At 45.8% G+C, this 19660-nt stretch overlaps 1 protein-coding gene across 2 annotated transcripts in view; it reads left to right on the forward strand.

Moving 5' to 3' along the window:
- Positions 1–2568: 2568 nt before the first annotated feature.
- Positions 2569–19660, forward strand: part of Nprl3 (NPR3 like, GATOR1 complex subunit) — a 37440-nt gene continuing 20348 nt past the window's right edge. Inside the window, exons 1-5 of one of the 2 annotated variants that reach the window (XM_055604428.1) lie at positions 2569–2783; positions 7416–7485; positions 11551–11589; positions 14982–15111; positions 16694–16768. In XM_055604428.1, the coding sequence (XP_055460403.1) occupies positions 2666–2783; positions 7416–7485; positions 11551–11589; positions 14982–15111; positions 16694–16768 (432 nt within the window). In that variant the 5' untranslated portion in view covers positions 2569–2665. The remainder of the gene's footprint in view (positions 2784–7415; positions 7486–11550; positions 11590–14981; positions 15112–16693; positions 16769–19660) is intronic. The other variant, XM_055604429.1, reaches the window with a different exon arrangement.

Raw genomic sequence — 19660 nt, forward strand, 5'->3', positions numbered from 1 at the left:
GTTATAAAATGTGACTGTGGTGCCAGTGGAAGAGGAACCAGCTGAATGGTCTGGTGTGGACTGGGGTGCTGACTGGGTAGGGTCCATTCTTGATTTTTCAGCTTGTGGACGCAAAGAGCTAGGACCTGAGCAGGGTCCAGGATGCCGGAGCTGCTGAGCTACCGTGAGAACTGCAAGCTCCAGGCATAGTTGGAAGTTGAGTAGTTTGGCTGAGATGACGTCTGTCTGGTCAATCAAGCAGAAGACCAGGAGAGGGTCTGTACAAGGCCCCCACCCAGAAAGGTGACCATGGGAGGGCAAATTAACCTTGTTGGTTCAGTTTCACCATTTAAACCTCTCTGATGAGGTAGACTCAACTCCCACTTCGGCATTACGAAGCATCATCTCTAGCCACAGGATTCATGATGTGGCAGAGAGTTTCAGATTATCCTGTTGCAGTTGTGAGCAAGTGGCTCTTTCCTGGGGAGGCAGGAACACCCACTGGAGAAGGTGGCTTGCAGATAGTGTCCGTGAGCCCCACCCAGCCCTCTAGCTGACCAAGTGACAGGATTGATAAGGCCTGGCATCCACACGGTCTCCTATTCTGCTCAAGGGAGACCCTGGGGGGGCGGGGAGCAAGGGTCCAAAGTTCCAGTTTCCAAAAGTCTCTATCTTTTTTAGAGGAGGTTTGAATCCATGCTATTTAAATTTGAAATGAGGACTCACTTCTGTGAGACTTTAGTGGCAGAGTCCGAGGCTATCCAGCCTTGCAGGCTGGTCCTGGTGCTTCACTGAACAGTTTCAAATTCTACTTCTGGTGGGAAAACTGGGGTCCACAGTGGAGTCCACTGTTCGACTGGCCACACCGTGACCATAAGCTCTGGTTTCTGTAACAGCCGATGGTGTTTCTTAGCAATGATGTGGACAACTTGGGGCTTGAGGTGATGCACCTGAGGTAGTCCTGGGCTCTCCTATCTGGTGCTGCCAGTATGAGGTGGGGCAGCTTGGGAGGGAAGCACAGCAGGCCTCTGTAGACTGGGACCTGGTAACTCCCTGTACTCATTATTACTTCCACTGCCGTTTTAGAGTTAGTGGTGGTAGAAAAGGTTGAAGCCAGGGCCTTCATAACATGCATAACGGCCAAGTGCTAGCTACTAAGCAACATCTCTTTCCTCTCTGTGGTCTCACAAAGTTGCCCAGGTTGGCTTTAACTTTGTATCCTGCTACCTTAGTCTCCTTAGTAGCTGGAAATACAAGTTTCCACGGCCAAGCCTGGCTGTCGCTATTAATTACACAGAAAAGTGAATGGTCAATGGTCCTGTGAAGGTTGCTGGCAAAAAGTGGGTCCTAAGATCATAACTGGGGGGAAAGACTGGGTTCCTTCATTTAGGCCCTTCTTATCTCAGAGCTGACCATTGGAGGCCCAGGCTAATGGAGTAGCAGAACGGCCCAGGGAAGTAAGAGGGAAGTACCTATCCACTCCCGCAGTCTCCGAGGGAAGGTCCCGTGACTTTTTTCAGCCTTCCCTAGGTGTCTGGCTCCACACCCAGGTCGGCTTCCCTTCCAGCCTTACTTCCCCTTCCCACTCCTGATGTCTAATTTCCATTCTAGGGACCCTCCGCTGGGAAACGTGGTCGACCGCCATGATATGCAACACGCAAAACACACAAGTCTGGGATAAAGGCTTGCAAAATCAATCAGAGGTACCATCCCTTTTACAGAACACATCCAAAACATCAACGGGCAAACAGAAGTGCAATTTTCAGACGCTGGTAAATAACCAAACGGTACCTTCTCACTGAGTAATGGTTGAAAAATAATGGAAAAAAAATTCTCTCCACAAGGAGAGCAACAGAACAAGATAATTTGAACACAGGGAACTTCCCAGAAAATCATACTCCAACCAAGGACTATTCGTGGAGATGACCTGGAACCCCTGCACAGGTGTAGCCCATGGCAGTTCAGTGTCCAAGTGGGTTACACAGTAATGGGAAGAGGGACTGCCTCTGACATAATCTGATTGGCCTGCTCGTTGATCACTTCCCCCTGAGGGGGGAGCAGCCTTACCAGGCCACAGTAGAGGACAATGCAGCCACTTTTGATGAGAACTGATAGACTAAGATCAGAAAGAAGAGGAGAACCTCCCCTATCAGTGGACTTGGGGAGTGGCATGCATGCAGAAAGGGGAGGGAGGGTGGGATCGGCAGGGAAGGAGGGAGGGGCTTATGGGGGGGATACAAAATGAATAAAGTGTAATTAATAAAAAATTAAAAAACAAAAAACAAAACAAAACAAATTCTCTTTGTAAATTATGGAAACAAAATAAGTTAATGCCCCTTTATTGTCATGTGATGTGCCGACTGGGTACAAACCCAACCACCACACCTGTCCTCGTAGTTTTAAGTTTATACCGTCTGGTCAAATCAAGTGTACGGCTTTAAAGCACAGTTACGACCGCAGGGCAGCCAAGGCGTCGCGCCTGCGCGTTCAGCCGTTCGGGCTTGCGCAGAGGCTGCGAAGCTGTTCTCCGGGACCGGCGAAGTCTCGCGAGAGTGAAGGTCGGGCCGTGGCCCCGGCTTCCTCCGAGTCGCTGCCGGCCGGGGACTGGCTTAGGCTCCTAGCCTCTAGCTTCGCGGTCCCCACGCGAGGGCCCCCACCCTCAGGCCCCCGCCCCGGCCCCCGCAGGATGGGGGATAATACCAGCCCCATCAGCGTGATCCTGGTGAGCTCGGGCAGCAGGGGCAATAAGCTGCTCTTCAGGTACCCCTTCCAGAGGAGCCAGGAGCATCCCGCGTCCCAGACAAGTAAGTGGCACCTGGCGGCCACCCGCCCTGCCCGCGGAGGGCGCAGTGCGGAGGAGGAGGAAAGGGTGCACGGAGACTCCAGCCCGTGAAACACTTGAACCATACGTAAGAATTGCCGGTTCTAGCAGTGCTGCACAGCTGTAACCCCAGCGCCCAGGAGGCCGGAGTATTGCCGTGAGCGCAAGGCCAGCCTCTTCTCCAAACAAAAACAAAAAAAATAAAGACACTAGGTATTACACACACAGACACGAATTTAAACATTAGTACAGAAAATATGAACCAGTGTAAGGTCTGAAGTTGCCCTTGAACTCTGTTCCTGCCCACTGCGGGTATAATCATAGCTCACCATTTTGATAGTCAGCCGTCCTGTACATAAACTCCGCAAGTGTCTCCACCGAAAAATAAAATACTGTGCCACCACCCCCTCCCCCAGCGAATTACAGGACGGTGGCTTTAATGTTGTATCGTCTGTCTTGAAGCCTTTTGGATTTCCTGAGCACATCCTTCTCTCTAGTTGTGCCCTGCTGCATGAGAACATAGCCTTCCCCTGGCTAAACATTAGTCTTAAAGCTTGCTAATTCAAAGGGTTTTAAATTACAAAAGCAAAGCTGGTATTATGCCCTCAGGACTCTGGGCCTTAGCCCCTAAAGGGCAACTACCGTTACTATTTTCCAGAACCTTCTCTGTATACACAAGCATAAGCACACATGAACTAAGTAAGTACAACTGGAAATACACTGTTGGCCATTTTTCTTTCTTTCTTTCTTTCTTTCTTTCTTTCTTTCTTTCTTTCTTTCTTCCTTCCTTCCTTCCTTCCTTCCTTCCTTCCTTCCTTCCTTCTTTCTTTTCTTTTCTTTTCTTTTTTTGAGACAGGGTTTCTCTGTGTAGCCCTGGCTGTCCTGGAGTTGGCTCTGTAAACCAGTCTGGCCTCGAACACAGAGATACACGTGTCTTTGCCCGGTGCTGGGATTCAAGACATGTGCCACCACTACCCAGGCCTGTTTGCCCATTTTCATTTGTACTTTGTCTATGTCTTGAATACAAGATCAACTTATGGAGAGGCTTTTTTTTTTTTTTTAATGACTTCAGCAAATTCTGTGAGATGAGTATACTATGACTTATTCAGCCAGCCACGTGTTAAGGGCAGTGTTGTTGTTGTTGTTGTTTTTTTTTTTTTTTTCCAGTCTTGTGGGGTCTGGGCAGATGGTTAAGCAGGTAAGAGCACTGTTCTGCAAGCATGAGAACCTCACTTGGAAGCCCCAGCACCTATGTGAAAAGCCTGAAATGGCTGTGGTGCCTGGTCCCGAGAGCTCCCTGTCAGCCAGCCTAGCCTAAAGGGTAAGGTTCTTATTCCGTGAGACACCCGGTCTCAAGGCAGTAAGGTGACAGTAAAGGAAGACACTAGATTTTGCTCTGGCCTCTACCTGTGTGTTTAGGTCACATACCCAGCCCCTAGTACCTCCTCTATCAGGCAATTCCCCACAAACTACACAGGTCCTTTCTGGATATTATCTTTTGTAGAATATCTGTAGGAACAAATCATGGGCTAATGACCATGTTCTAAACAATTTTCAATCTTCATTGGTGTGATGACAAGAAACTCTATCTGATAGTTTTATTGTGCATTGTCTTAATGAGAACAAGCTTGTTTTCCTGTTTCCAGAGCCATTTAGATTTGCTCTTCAGAGAACTCATGTCCTGGGCCAGATTTTTCTCTTGAATTGTTAATTTTCCTTATACATATTTGAAAGCATTGTTTATATATTTAAGCAGAAGGTAAGGATTTTGGACCAGGAGTGGTGGTGGATGCCTTTAATTCCAGCACTCTGGATACAGAGGCAGGTACATATCTAAACCTGGTGTACGCAGTGAGTTCTAGATTAGCCAGAGCCACATGGTAAGATTCTGTTTCAAAAAAAAATTTTTTTTTGTCACAGTAGGTAGCCAGTTTACTTTTTCTGTGTAGGTTTTGCCAGAATTTTGATTTTTATGGTATCAGGTTTTAAGTCTGTTCTCTTGTGGTTTCTGGTTCCTGAATTTTATTATCTGTAAGACCTTTTTCTCTGCTAGATGATGAAGGTGATACCGGTTAGGTGTTTCGAGTCAGGGTTTAACTCTATTTCAGGTTGGCTAGGAATTTACCATGTAAACTAGGCTAGCCTTAGACTAATGGCACCTGCCTTCCTCTTTGCTTCTGGTGAACTAGGATAAGTGAGCACCACCAGGCTCTGCCTATTTCAAGATGTTAACAAGAGAAAACTCTAAGTTTTTCATTAGAACATTTATTGTATGACTGTTAAAATTCTCAAGGTGAGCTGGACGCTGTAGTAGCTGCCTTCTTGGGTTCAGGTGTGGTTCCTTCACGAAATTCATGCAATAGATAATTTTTACTATTTTGAGATAGGGACTTACTCTTGGCTGGCCTGGAAACACTATGTACATCAGGCTGGGCTCCAACTCAAAACGACATGCCTGCCCCTGCCTCCTGAGTGCTGGGATAGGCATGTGCCACCATGCCTGGTTGCAAAACATCATTCATAAGTACTTCATTTGCTGGGTCCTGGGCTGTATTTTGTTCTTAGTCTTGACGCTCCAGTTAGACTTGTTCTTGTATTTGGTAAGGTAGACACATTTACCTCAGGCAAACTTCTGGAGGTGGTGGGCCTCAAGAAGACAGCAAAGGATGTGTGTTACTGTGGCCTTTTGCAAACAATGACATTTCTTTCATTGTCTTGCTTCTGCCCCTGAGAACAATGAGAGCAGATACAGCTTTCGGAAATGTTCTGATTAATAGGGGAGAAAAAGATCTTCCTGCCGAATATTCCCATTCAAGAAGATAGTATGTTTTCTATTCCTTTTTTCAGTGGAGCATGGAACTCAGAGCCTTGTGAGTGTTCCAACACTGAACTGTATCCTAACTGTTCTTGTCATTATTTTCTCCCTTGCCGGTATTTTGGGTTTTTTCTTTGATGGTCATTTTGTATTCTTTTTAGAGTCTTTTCTATTTATTTTAAAAATGTATTTTTATTAGCTGGGTGTGGTGACACATGCCGGTAATCCCAGCACTCAGAAGGCAGAGGCAGACAGATATTTTTGAGTTCTAGATTGGCCTGGTCCATAAAGCGAGTCCAGGACAGCCAAGGCCACACAGAGAAACCCTGTCTTGAAAAACCAAAACCAAAAACAAAAAAGAAAGAAAGGCACACTCCACTACATCTGACTGCTTTTTAATTTTTAATATGTATGTATGATATGTATGTATATACATCTTAAATATGTGTATGTATGTGTGTGCATGTGCAAGCATGTGTGGATGCCACAGATTGATATTGGGCTGTCTTTCCCAATTACTTCATAGCTTATTTTTTTGAAATAGGCTTACTCTGAACCTGGAGATTAATGTTTTGGCTACATTGGAGGCCCTGGAATTCACCTGTCAGCAACCCCCGGCACTAGAGCTGTAGGCACATGCTGCCATGCCTGGTGTTTGTTGTGGCTTACTGGGGCTCCAAACGCAGGTTTTCGTACTCGCATAGTAGGAACTTGCCCACAGAGCCATCTCCTTAGCCCCTCCCCAACCCCTTCGTTTTCAGACAGAATCTCTCTGTCTAGTCTTGGCGGGACCTGGAACATGCCATGTAGATCCAGGCTGTCCTTGGACTTGCAGCCATCCTTCTGCTCTTGCTTCCTAAGTGCTGAGATTACAGGCGTGTGCCATGACAGCCGGCCATCACAGGGCTTTTAAACCGCAGTGTTCTAGTAAAGAATTGTATGTGTGTGAAGGCTACAGTGTGTACATCTAAAGATTCTTTTTTTCTTTTCTAGTCACCATCACATACTGAGGGTGTTTATGTGCAGATCTCCCACATGTATAATTTTGTATATATAAAAAATTTTATAAGAAAATTAACAGCCGTAGCTGGGCATGGTGCCCCACATCTCTAATCCCAACACTGTACATCCAACATTAAGGAGACAACTGGAGTTCAGGTTCAGCTGCAGCTATATAGAGATTGAGGCGGGCCCTGGCTATATAGTGAGATTCTGTCTCAACCCCCTCCTCCAAAGAGTAGCAAAACCATCTCCCCACATTGTCATAACTTCTTGGGAACCTTCTTATAATTTTCTCCCATGCTTCAGATAGAACCTAGTCTCATACATGCTAAGCACTGCCACTGAGATACCTGCTCCCTGACCCCTGAAAATATTTTATTATGGTATTATAGATATAACATGAGATTTGCCATTTTAGCCATTTTAAGTATATGACTCAGTAGTATTAACTGCATTCTTTCCACTGTGAAACCATCACCATTATATATTTCTAAAACTTTAATCATCTGAAATTAAAGTCTATACAATAATAATTCATTTCCCCTTGCTCCTAGCCCTTGTTAATGTCCAGTTGACTTTGTATCCCTATGAATTTGCTCATTATGGAGTTTTCATCTAAGTGATATTTGACATTCTGTATCAGGCATTCATTCAGCCTAATATTTTCAATATGTATGAATATGTGTTCCTCTGAATAATAATTGTGTAGACAGTGGACGTCATGGGTTTTAATACCCCCCCATCCTGTGTGTGGAGAGGTCGTACTTTCTTAGCCATGCTTCTTTTACCTTCACTCAGATAAACCACGTAGCAGATATGCTGTCAACAACACGGGTGAACATGTGGATGACCAGGATGGTGACTCCAGGTAAGGTCTCATCAGTCATTCTGGGCAGAAGGGCTGGTTCTCTTCCCAGGCCTGAGCAGAGCTCTGCCTTCCTGTTGACCCAGATGTTTGTCTCTCTGAGAAATCTGGTGCCCTTTTCCATGTAGTGAAGAGCTGGGGCTATATTGCTAGGCCCTGACTTGCTTAGATTTTAGCTCATGCACCAGCTGTGGCCAGTGTGTTGGTAAAGGAGCCAGAGGATGGATAAGGCATGGCTGCATGGTACATTTCTCTCCAATGAGAGGATCTTAGAGGAAGGCAGATCCCTTTGCTGTTCTTAGACCTACTTCCTTGGCTTAGTAATCAGGTGCAGGTGTTCAGGCACAGTGCAGCCTGGGCACAGTGGGAGCTGGCCTGCCATGACTCTGGACACTCTTTTAGGCCTGGATGGAAGGCAAGTTTTGCCCTTCCCTGTGTTCACTTCTCTGTGTCTAGGAGGACTGTCAGGCTCTCCATTCATAGTACCACTTCTGTCTTCCTATGTTCATAGTAAGGTTAGTAAGGGACAGTACATGCCTGGATAAAGGAGAGAAGATTGTGATTTACTTGCCTGGATCCCCTGAAACGGACAGTGGCCCATGTGAGGTGAAAGATAGGGCTTCCAGTTGTATGGTGGTGATGCATGCCTTTGATCCCAGCACGCAGGAGGCAGAGACAGGAGGACCTACAAAGTGAGTTCAGGACAGCCACAGCCACACAGAGAAACCCTGTCTCAAAAAAACCAAACCAAAAGAAGAACAACAGGATGAGGCTTTTCTCCCAGAAGACCACTGAGACTCCACACTGGGTCTTTGCTATGTAGTGAGTCAGTGCTGTTTCCTGTCAGTTCTTTGTGGAAACATATGTACAGTTGTGATTCACAGTGCCAAAAGTATGTGGGATTTTTGTTTGTTTTATTTTATTTCATTTTTAGTTTTTGTGTCAGGGTTTCAGGCCGGCCTTTATGTAGCTAAGGATCACTGTGAACTGATCTTTCTGCCTCTACCTCTCAAGTGCTGAACTGACAGGCATATGCCATTGTGTCTATTTTATGTGGTCGTAGGGATAAAACCCAGGGCTTCTGGTTGTTAGGTGAGAACAACACAGGCAACCATGTTGATGCACGAGCCACATCCTCGGCTCCTAAAGTATGTGTGTGTCCCCTGAAACAGAGTTTCTTTGTGTAGCCTTGGCTGTCCTGGAACTTGATCTGTAGTTCAGGCTGTCCTGAAACTCACAGAGATCATCTGCCTCTTCCTCCAGAGTGCTGGGATTAAAGGCATGGGCCAAAGTGGTATGTTTGTATGTATGTATGTATGTATGTATGTATGTATGTATGTATGTATGTATGTATGTATGTATTTATTTATTTATTTTGCCCTTCCCTGTGAGCATGGTAGAAGTGGGAAGAATGGTAGGTTGGGGTGGTTGGGGATGGAAAATTACTGGTCTTTTTGGAGGAAACTCTTGATGTAGAAGCTTGTGGGTATTTTTCCTTTAAGGATGGTGGCTCAAATAAACGTGTCACAAGGCACATAGAAAGCTTTCCCCCCAGCTGGTTGTGGTGGTACCTGTCTGCAATAAATAGTATTTGGAAGGTGGACACAGGGAGGGTCAAGAATTGAAGGGCAGCTTCAGCTCCTTAGCAAATTTTCAGGCCAGCCTGGGCTATATGAGGCTGTCTCAAAACAAAACCAAGACAAACCCTTTTGCCCCTTCATGCTGGGCAGGTAGGTGTGTCTTGATTTCCACCTGTGCCACAGATTACTGTGGAGCAGGACTGCCCTCATGGCACCTCCTGATTGGTATTTTCTGCTGATGAAATGAGCCAACTCAAGCCATGTTTAAGTATAAAGGCAGGGTCACTGGGGTCAGTTCTCAGGTGTGTTCAGCAGTTCCAGGGAATGAGGTCCAGGGAAGTCGCCATGCAGAGGGAGACAGAAAAGCGGAGTGGGGTGTTGAGGGAGCTGAGAGAAAGGAGAGAAGGGAGGGGGGGAAAGGGAGAGAGAGAGAGAGAGAGAGAGAGAGAGAGAGAGAGAGAACCAAAATATCTGGATTATATAGTGAAGAGCCTCTGGGGGAGAGGAAGCCCAGCTTCTGGGCTAGAAAGTTCAGGCAGGGACTGAGAGCTGCTGGCCTCCAGATCGCTGTGGCATGTTAATTAGTCCTTAGCCTCTTATCACAGGTCTGAATCTCCCAAGAATCATTGGAGTTGAGGCTTCTAACTCTAACTCCTCCTCCCTAGTTTTTCAAGATAGGTTTCTCTATGTAGCTCTGGCTATCCTAGAACTCTCTATAGACCAGGCTGGCCTCAAACTCACAGAGATCCATCTGCCTCTGCCTTGAGAGTGCTAGCATCAAAGGTCACCATGCCACCATGTCAGACTTTGAACAGCACCTCATTCTTGAAGCTAAATTTCAGAGACTTAATAAAGATGTTTTTGTAAGGACCCATCTCAGTATTTAGCATAATAAAAAGAAAACTTGGAAAGAGTGCTTTTGTCTAAATTCTTCAGTTGAGCTTGAGAATTGCTTTATTTGGTAATTTTAACATTACATCATCTGCTGACCCCTGACCCCATGTCTACAAGATGAGATTAATTCCCTTTGGGACCCAGTTCTTTGCCAGGCCTTCTGAAGCAGTGCAGTGCTACAGCAAAACTCACTCTGTCTTCCCTGACTGTTCCCAAAGGTGCCTCCCTTTCTGGGACCTGCAGGGTGTTCTGCTGCCAGCTTCCCAGGTGGAAGCCTAACTGATGGGGTTCTGCCTTTTGTAATCCAGGACCAGAACTGTACTTCTCAGTCAGGATTGTAGACACTGGCCAGTATGGGTATTTCTACAGAAATACTTGAATTCCCAGCACTTTATAAACTGGATGTGGTGGTAAATTCCTGTAATCCTAGAATTTAAGAGTTGGAGGCAAGTGGATTAGACGATCAAGGTCATCTTTGGCTATATGGTAGATTTGAAGTTGACATGGGATATGGGGAGACCGTGTCTCAGAAAAACAAACAAACAAACAAAACCAAACAGTCAATAAATAAACATCTCTGAAATGAAAAGAATCCAGCTCCTTAGTCCCCCCTCATCTTAGCTGCTCAGCGACTACTGAATGATATATGCACATTTGGAATGTATCCATCCTGGTAAAAGTTCTGTTGGATGGCCCATTGTGACTGGTCTAGTTGTAAGAGATAATGCCGAGTGAGGCTTGACCTGTTAGGATGCTGAGTGAAGTCTATTAAATATCTCACCCTTTTGTGTTGTACTATATAATCTGATGAGCTTAAGTTTGAAGCTGCTAGGGAAGTCCTCCTTTGTTATATGTTCCTCTTACATGGGTCTTTGGCCACGTGTTTCTTGGTGAGAGCAAGCTGGACAGAGAACAGTGGGTCATGCAACTAGGGCCCTTATGTAGCTTTCCGTTGCTTGGAAAGCAGCAAGTTTAGAATATAATGTTCTTCACAGGGACATAAAACATCAAAACACTAAAAACCTAAGTCAGATAGTCCAGAAACCCCAGTGTCCTGACATGAGTGAGCTTGGTTCTACTGTGACCTCCTTACCAGCTAGGGTAAGGTAGGGTAAGCTCAGGGAGGTCAGTGTACAGGTGGTCCACCACATTTCAGGATCTGGGCCTGGATGATGCGCACATGACACTATAGGCCAGAAGGCTCTCCTGTCTGGGCATCTTATTTGTTCTCATACAGATAAGAAACTGACTCTTGGGGAGATCAGATACTGTCCCAGGTATAGAGCTAAGTCTTGTGGCACTAGGGTCTGGTCTTTCGATGTTGTCCTGGATTCCGAACAGTGACTCTCATTCTCTCCTGGCCTGTATTTCTGTGTGAGAATTTGAGCTTTAGTGAGAAAAACCCCTTGGTAAGTGTTCATCTGGGGTATGTGTGTCTTCTTTCTCGTCCGGTAAGTTCTGTCATTCAGCTAATACTTAATAGTGGTGCTTCCACTAGACTTTAATGCTGTTTTTATAAAACAACCTTGTAACTTTTCATGGTTTTAAGGAAAGAATGTTTTGTTTGGTCTTGATGGTCCTGTTCCTATTTCAGCAAGCCATGTCCTCCAACCGATGAGCAATTGGTTGCAGGGTAAGACCAAGATCTCTCCACCCTTTTTCTGTCTTGATTCCGGCTGCCTTATCTTCTTGTAATTGTGCTTACTGCCTAATTCCTCTCAATGTTGAAGAATGACTAACGAGGTGCATAGGCCCTAGCTTGGAACCCTCCCTGCCTCTCAAGAGCCCAGATTTCCTTTTCCCACCCAGAATTATTGAGCTGTTTCTCATCCCCTGAGAACCTAAAATATGGTTGGCTGGCACCAGAGAGATTTCTGTACCAGGTGTGCTGGACAAACCTCCTCCACCAAAAGGAACTAGTAGTCCCATGATGTTGGGTCAACATGTGTGGGTTTCTCATCTTCCTGTCCCAGTGTCACAGCAGGGGCTCATGACCATTGCTCCTTGGCTTTAGTTTTGAGAGAGGGAGAAACAGAGAAATAGTCTGTATTAACAACATTTGAGTATTTGAGGGTTTAGTTAAATACTCAGGATTAGATCAAACTGAATATTCCAAGTAGTGGCAAAAATGTCCCCATGAAGATGATACAGAGCTGTTCTAGGCTGCACTGTCTTGTCCCCTGCAGTATATCCTGTGTGGGCCATGGATGTACATATAGTGAGTTTCCATCAACTGGCAGGCAGAGGGCTGGAGAGAGGGCTCAGTGGTTAAGAGCATGTGTTCTTGCAGAGGGCTTGGGTTCAATTCTGAGCACATATATGACAGCTCACAACTCTCTAATTTCAGTTTCAGGGGATCCAGTACCCTCTTCATGGCTCTCTTTCATGGGCCTCAAATACACACCTGAAGCACATACACACATGCAGGAAGAAATATTCGTACACACACACACACACATACACACACACACACACGCACACACAAAAAGGCAGACTGAAGGTGTAGAGTTGTGCTCCTTTCCTGTCTCTGTCCCTCTCCATTTTTGGGTAGCCCCAGCCCAGAATGTTTTGTTAAAAATAGAATCCTGGTCTACTTTTCACGTGGGCTGTTACGTCTTCCTAACTATGTTTTTCTTAGATGTTCAAGTTAGAAATTTGTAGTTTTTGTAGCAGCTGTTTATTTTCTATTACATTTACCATGTTTTCAAAGGATTTTTGTAAATTTTGGAAACAGTGAACCTTGCTCCTTGTAATTTGCTAATGTAAGTTATACCCCTTCCCCGGTCTCATGATGACTTTGTCTTTGTGCACATTACATCATCAAGCACTGTGTGACGTCCACAGCCAAGCAAGTTTCTTTTCCTCATAAATGTGTAATGTCAGGAGGCGGCATGCCGGAGCGAGACCTGCTCAGATTAACAGAATGGCCAGCCTCACAGGGACTTCCTGGAACAGCTGTTTAAGGCAGTATGGCTTAAGTTCAGTAATACATATCCATCTCTGGGGGTCGGGCCTCTGAGAGGGTAAGATTTGATTTTGTTCCTTCAGGGGTGATTTTCCTATTCATGGAGGGGAGTTGCTTGCCTCTGGGCATCCCTGAAGCATGTCTGTGGCTCTTCATGACAGAGCGGGATTTTTTAGTGGAGATTTTGACTATCAAGGAAGAAACGTTCTGGAGTGGTTATGGTCATTCTTCCATCTGCTCTTCTTGCCTGTGAAGTTTTTGAATGATAGGTGGGAGAATGTCAGATGCTGCTTGCTTAGATGTGATGTGAAATGTTGGCTGGATCAGAGCGGAGATGTTTGCTAGGGTTTCACTATCCTGAGCCTTCTGCATCAGTGTGTCCTTCAGACAGGTGGAATAGGGCAGAAAGCTGTGTAGAGTTTTTGAATAAAACCTATAAAATGCCCTAGTCTGAGATGCTGGGGTCTTCCATCTCATTTCAATCACCCAGACATTAATGTTCCAGGAAAGGAGGGACTAAGGACTTGGCTATGTGTCCTGCAGGTCCCAAAATGTCAGTGATAAGACTAGTTCTAGAAGGTTTGACCAGACCCTCATTGCAGAGAGCAGAGAATCCCCTTGTGACCAAGTCTCTGTATCTGGTTTATTTAGGGGCGCAGAAGCCCTGTGGCAGCTGGGGGATCCTGCTAATTCTGCAGGAAACCAGTGAAAGCCTTCCAGGCCACAGCAGCCTGGAGCTTTCTCACTAGCATGGGCAGAAGTGGGAGAATTGCACAGCTGCTTGTCTTGCATGTTCAGCATAGCTGGCTTTTGCTCAATACTGTCTCCAGGTCACCGGTCGTGCAGCTCTACTTTGTATAGGGTAGATTAGAATGAATGCCCCTTTAGACAACACTTTCATCCAGGTGTCATTTGCTACTTTGGAGTTGAGTCACAGCAGCTGCTTGAAGCTGACCTTCCTTTTTCATCATGCAATGGAGGAATTATGTTGTTAGTCTGTCTCCCTTCCCCCAACTGAGAATGCCTCCGGAAGAAACAAGACTAAGGTCCCACAATGGGATGTTTGTCCCAGATGGTCTCTTGCAGGACTGTAAGGGTCTCCCTGCCCAGGGCAGACTATGGTTCTGGGAGTGCTGGAGCTGTCTCCCCCTTCCCCCCTCCCCCAGATATTAGAAAGCTTTTCTTAGCAGATAGGTGAGCAGAGGTGCTTTCTCTCTTCAGGGATAGAGCAGAAACAGTGACTGTATGTCTACAGTGGAGGCCCTCAGTCCCTGGTCTTTGAGATAAGAGGCAACACCAGGCCCCAGTGTTCTCCTCCCTGCAGGCAAGTCACTTATCCAGGTCCACCAGGCAGGGAGGACTAAGTTTGCAAAGGGGGGACAGATGTACAGATGCCTGTTAGAAGGGGTGATCTTGCACAGTGACACCCCAGCCATTCCCACTTCCCCATGGCCCTTGTTTCTGTGTATCCCATGTTCCTGTAACACAGTGCATCTGCATGCCTTGTACAAAATTCCCTCAATGAGAACTGGGAAGTTTAAGTGTTCAGAATAAGGGAAGGCCTGGGCAGCAGTGCTGAAAGAGGTATAGTTAGCATACTGCATGCATCATTAAGCATGCTCCCTTTTTGTGGCCCTGTTACAGAGGGAATGGGGTCACAGAGGTTGAGAAGTACAGTTCCGTAAACCACAGTGCAGTAAGGAAAGGGCCCCCTGCCTGTGAGCCTCAGTGAGCGGCTCCTGAGGGCAGCGCCAGCCCAGCTCATCTTCCTTTCAAGTGCAAACTGCAGCTGTTTCTCTTCTAATTTCATACAGCATGCAAGAAATGACAGCATGTGCCTCAGCCTGTGCTTCTCCTGCCTTCTACCTGTAATTCCGGTGATTTCACATCCCTACCTTGGGATTGCTGCAAGAGTGTCACTGATAGAAATGCCACCCACTGGGGACAAAGTAGCTCCACAGAACTGCCATTTTCTGAGCCACTCCCCCCTTGTGGGTACCTGGGCACGGTGTTGTGATTTTCATTAATGCATTTCCATCCTACCTTTTAAAATTTTTAAGGTTCTCGGATGTTATTCTGGCAACAATTTTGGCAACCAAGTCTGAAATGTGCGGCCAAAAATTTGAACTGAAGATTGATAATGTACGGTTTGTCGGGCACCCAACGCTGCTGCAGCATGCTCTGGGGCAGGTACGGCCTCCTCAGCAGGTAGGATTTTCTAGGGCGGGTGGGCCTGGCCTCTTCTGCCTCTGAGGGCCAGAACTAGGCTGACATTGATGCTGCTGGGTGTGCCATTGGGGTGGCAGACTTGATCCGATCTTCCTATGAGTTGTGTACCTTCCTGGGTCCTGGGGATCCAGCAGAGAGTAACTGGGTACTTGTTTCCAGGCGCTGTACTCCCTGCCACTAACCTGTCTTTTCATTCAGTGATGCCTGGACCCCAAGGTCTTCCACAGGCTATGCAGTTGTTGGCCCACTGAGATACATCCAGCTCTCTGTTACCAGCCTTTGCATACTATATTCTGGGTCTTGACTAACTGGCTTTTCCTCTTATAGATTTGCTTTCAGAGGAGGCAACAGAATGAGTTAACTAATAGTGGTCTAGCTTCTGAACTTTCTAAGAAATGGTGCAAGCGCTTCCTGTTAAATGCTGCTTTAATAGCTAACATATTTTATTATTATTTTATATTATTGTGTTAAAGTTTCTGTATATGCATGTAAACTTTCTGATGGATGAGTATTTGGGTAAAGAGGAATGTTAATGAAGTAGAATGTACTGTTACCCAGAGGAGCTTGTACACGAGAGCCAGTGTCCTGTGTGCAGGGAGGATCTCTGACAGCATCACTTAGGCTCAGAAGGGCTTCAGAATGCAATACCATCTAGAAATTGTATAAAGAGCTGTGCTGTGCCTTGCAGGCTTCACCCATGTGGGGAGCTTCTGGGGCCAGTGGAAATATCTTACCCCTTTGATACCCTCCTACAATGGTCTTTAATGAGGGCTCAGTTTCTGTGTGAGGGGGATAGTTGACAGTCACTTCTGGAGTGACAGACAGGGATGAGTACATTTGCTGGGTGTTATAGGGAGGGTTGGGATCCAGGGTTCTAACTCCCTTTGTAGGCAACACTTGTAATTAGGCTTGAAGAATTCCTACTTCACAGTGGTAGTTTGAATACTTCGGTGTTTGTGACTGAGCTGCCTAGATGCCACAACTGGGAAGAGACATGGTCTTGGTTCTGTGGCAAGACTGGCTGCCCCTTTTCATCATGGCTGCCGAGCACCATCCTGTCTCTTAACGTCCTGAGAACTTGCTGTGGCAGCAGGGCCATGGTTCTGGGCTCTCCACCCACTTGTCTCTTTCTGTCCTGTAGTTGGGGCATTGTCACCTTGATTCCTTCAGTCACTGAACTCAGAGTGTCAGCCATTCTGCTCCTTCTATGCGTGTGATTCATTTGTTTGAGTGGGTTGACTCCTCTCTGAGAAAAAGCACTATAGCTTCTCAAAGACTCTGGGGAACGTCTTTCTCCCATTTTACCATTCTTCTGGGCCTTTCTCATGTGTGAAGTAGAATAGATCTGAATACTTTCTGTGGTAAGTCATGGCTCTCTGTTGGCAGTGGTGTCTCACCCCTGATTCCAGAATTGTGAGTTCAAGACCAGCTTGGATTCATAGTAATTTCTTTGTCACCCTGCAGTTCATAGTGATACTGACATAAACAGATAGATGGACAGGATGTCATACCTTTGATTTATTAGAATTATGCTCTTTTACAGGCCTCCAAGACAGATCCAGCTCCAAAACGGGAAGCACCGACTATGATTCTTTTCAATGTGGTATTTGCATTGAGGGTGAGTATTTGCACAGCAGTTAGATCAGGAAGGAGGCTCTGAGGGAGAAGAACCAGTGTGCAGGGAGTTTTCATTGACCCAGAGCTCCGACTGTGGACATGATAGTTCCTCTTTTGGTGTGCAGGTGGAGGCATGGCTCATTGTTCTTCTCTCCTCCCCTTCCTCCTCCAGCTTTTTCTGTAAACTCATACATAGAACAATATTTACTTTATTAACATGGAAAACTAGGACCCAAGACCTCATGCGTGCTGGGCAAGCACTCTGTTTCGAAACTTCATCCTTAGCTGACTGCTTCTCATTTTATAAGGTACAATTTTAAAGTGTATGGTTTCATACACCTCTAGTGGGAGGCTGAGGCAGGAGAATTGTCACAAATTTGAGACCAGCCAATGCCACCGAATGAGAGAGATCCTTTCTCAAAAACAAACAGACAGATGAACATTCAGCTAGACCAGATGTTACATTTCTATAATCCTAGCACTTGGGGAACTGAGGTAGGACAATCAGGAGTTCAAGGTCAGCTTCTGCTACATAGTGAATTTGAAGCCAGTTTGGGCTACACGAAACCCTATCTTAGTGCCCAATTACCCAATTATACAATTTAAGTCACACATGACTGCTTACCTTTGGCTGTATAGTAAGACCTCAAATCACCAAATAATAAAATTCACAATTTAGTTATACATAATTACACTTATAATGTAATGTCACCATTTATCATTCATCCTGTTCACTACTGCCATCTAGATTCACACTTTATCCCTCTTAACAGGAAGCCCATGAGGAACCCAGTAGCAGTTCGTGTGCTTCTGTATTTCAGAGCAAGATCTAGGCCTTAGCTGGGCTCAGTGGCACACACCTGTAATCCCAGCACTCGGGGAGGCAGAGGCAGGCAGATCACTATGCGTTCGAGGCCAGCCTGGTCTACAAAGTGAGTCCAGGAAAGCAAAGGCTACCCAGAGAAACCCTGTCTCAAGGGGGATAAAAAAAGATCTAGGCCTCATGTCCATTCTTGATTTTTATTTTTATTGATGTGCATGAATACATGTGTGTTTGTCCAAGGCCAGAAGAGAAGTTATATCATCTGAAGCTGGAGTTTCAAGCAGTTTGTGAACCGCTTTATGTATACTAGGAACAGAACTCTGGACCCTCTAGAAGAATAGCAAGTGTTTTTAACCATTGAGCCATCTTTCCAGCCCTTTCTCTCTCTCTTTCTCTCTCTCTTTTTTTTTTTTTTTTCATTTCTGTTCTTTTGAGACAGGGTCTCAGTCTGTAGCTGTGGCTGGCCTAGAACTTGCCATATAGATAAGGCTCAACTGAAACTCACAGAAACCTGCCTGCCTCTGCTTCCTGAGTGCTGGGATTAAAGGTATATGCCACCAAACCTGGCTTTTGTTTCTTTTTTAGAAATGGTCTTGTATATCCCAGGCTAGCCATGAACTCTTACCTATTTGGGATGACCTAGAACTCCTGATCCTCCCACTTCCACCTCACAAGGGCTAGTATTATAGGCAGGTGTCCTATGCCTGTCGTATGTCCATTCATTATTCCATTACAAGACACATCTATAAAATAATGGTTATTATTTTATGCTGTGATACCCTTTTGACTCTGTATGTATGGTATCTCAGTGTGTATGGTATCTCTGGCTCTACTAGTCCCATCACATTTTATACATCCATATTTGTCTCATTGGGCAGACTGCCATACCTGCTTCCTGACTTTCTGTGTTACAGACTGGAAGTTTCTATAAAGTTTTGGTTATATTTGCATACAAGTTTTTGGGAGGCAGAAAGTCCCATGGGTAGTGATATAGTAACTTTGGTCCTGCTTATTCTGCCCTGTGAAAGTTTACTTTGTTTGCAGTGGTGTCACATAGCCCAGGCTGGCCTCAAACTTCATACATAGACTTAAACTTGATCCTTCTACCTCTGTCTCCCAAGTGATGCCATTACAGGGGTTAAGCTACCACACATAGCTGCAAGGCTGCTCTTTGAAAGCATTCTCATTAAAGTCTGGCACATTCTAGGTGGCAGCTTTCTCAGCATGTCCCCTGCATAGCCTTGGTTGCTGAAAGCAGCTTCCTCAGTGTCAGCCTGTCATTGAGTGTCAGAGCGTGTCATTGAGCCTTATGGTGGGGCGGGGGTAGGACCACCTTGCGCAAAGGGGACACTCAAACAGGTGGTCTCCAGTAGCTGATGTAGGCATGCTTTTGCGTTTCAGCTAGTGGCACCTCCAACACAGAGACTCAGGTGTAATGTCAGTCCTTTGTCACAGGAGTAATCTGTGTTCAAGACTATTCCCTCCCTGTTTTTCTAGTGGAAGTGTTTTACACAGACTCTTAAATGCACATTTCATTTTGAAGCAATTGTATATGCTTTATAAATCAGCCCTTATAGGACATGGGTGGGGGGACGCCTTACGTATAAAGAATCAGGGCAGACTGCCTGCTTGCAAGTCTGCCCACGTATTAGTTCTTTTGTAAACGTGGGACTCACTGAGAATCTAGAAAATCTCCCACTCTAGGTGAACAAAGTATTCTCTGGGTAAGATGTTGACTTAAAGGTAACAGGCACAGAGTCACCTGGCAAATAAACAGGATGAGAAAACAGCACCAGAGGTCCTAATCAGTGGTGCCATTTGGCCTTCTCTCTTCTAACCACGTACCCCAAAGTATTACTCAGCATTTCTGGTAGCCTCTGGAAACACCGAGTCATGCCTGGCTCAGTTATCTGTTCCTTCAAGCGTGTCCGTAGACCCTGCAGGGGCTTGCTCCACCCTTGGCCTGGGTGTGTACACCTGCTGGCTGACTGTGGTCACTGATAGGTTCCCGAGGGTGAGGGACACTTCTGACCTGGGAACCTTCTGCATGCAACTTTGACCTGTACAATG

The sequence above is a fragment of the Psammomys obesus genome, unplaced genomic scaffold (genome assembly GCF_907164565.1).
Source record: "Psammomys obesus unplaced genomic scaffold, mPsaObe1.curated_primary_1811, whole genome shotgun sequence".
Taxonomy (NCBI): Eukaryota; Metazoa; Chordata; class Mammalia; order Rodentia; family Muridae; genus Psammomys; species Psammomys obesus.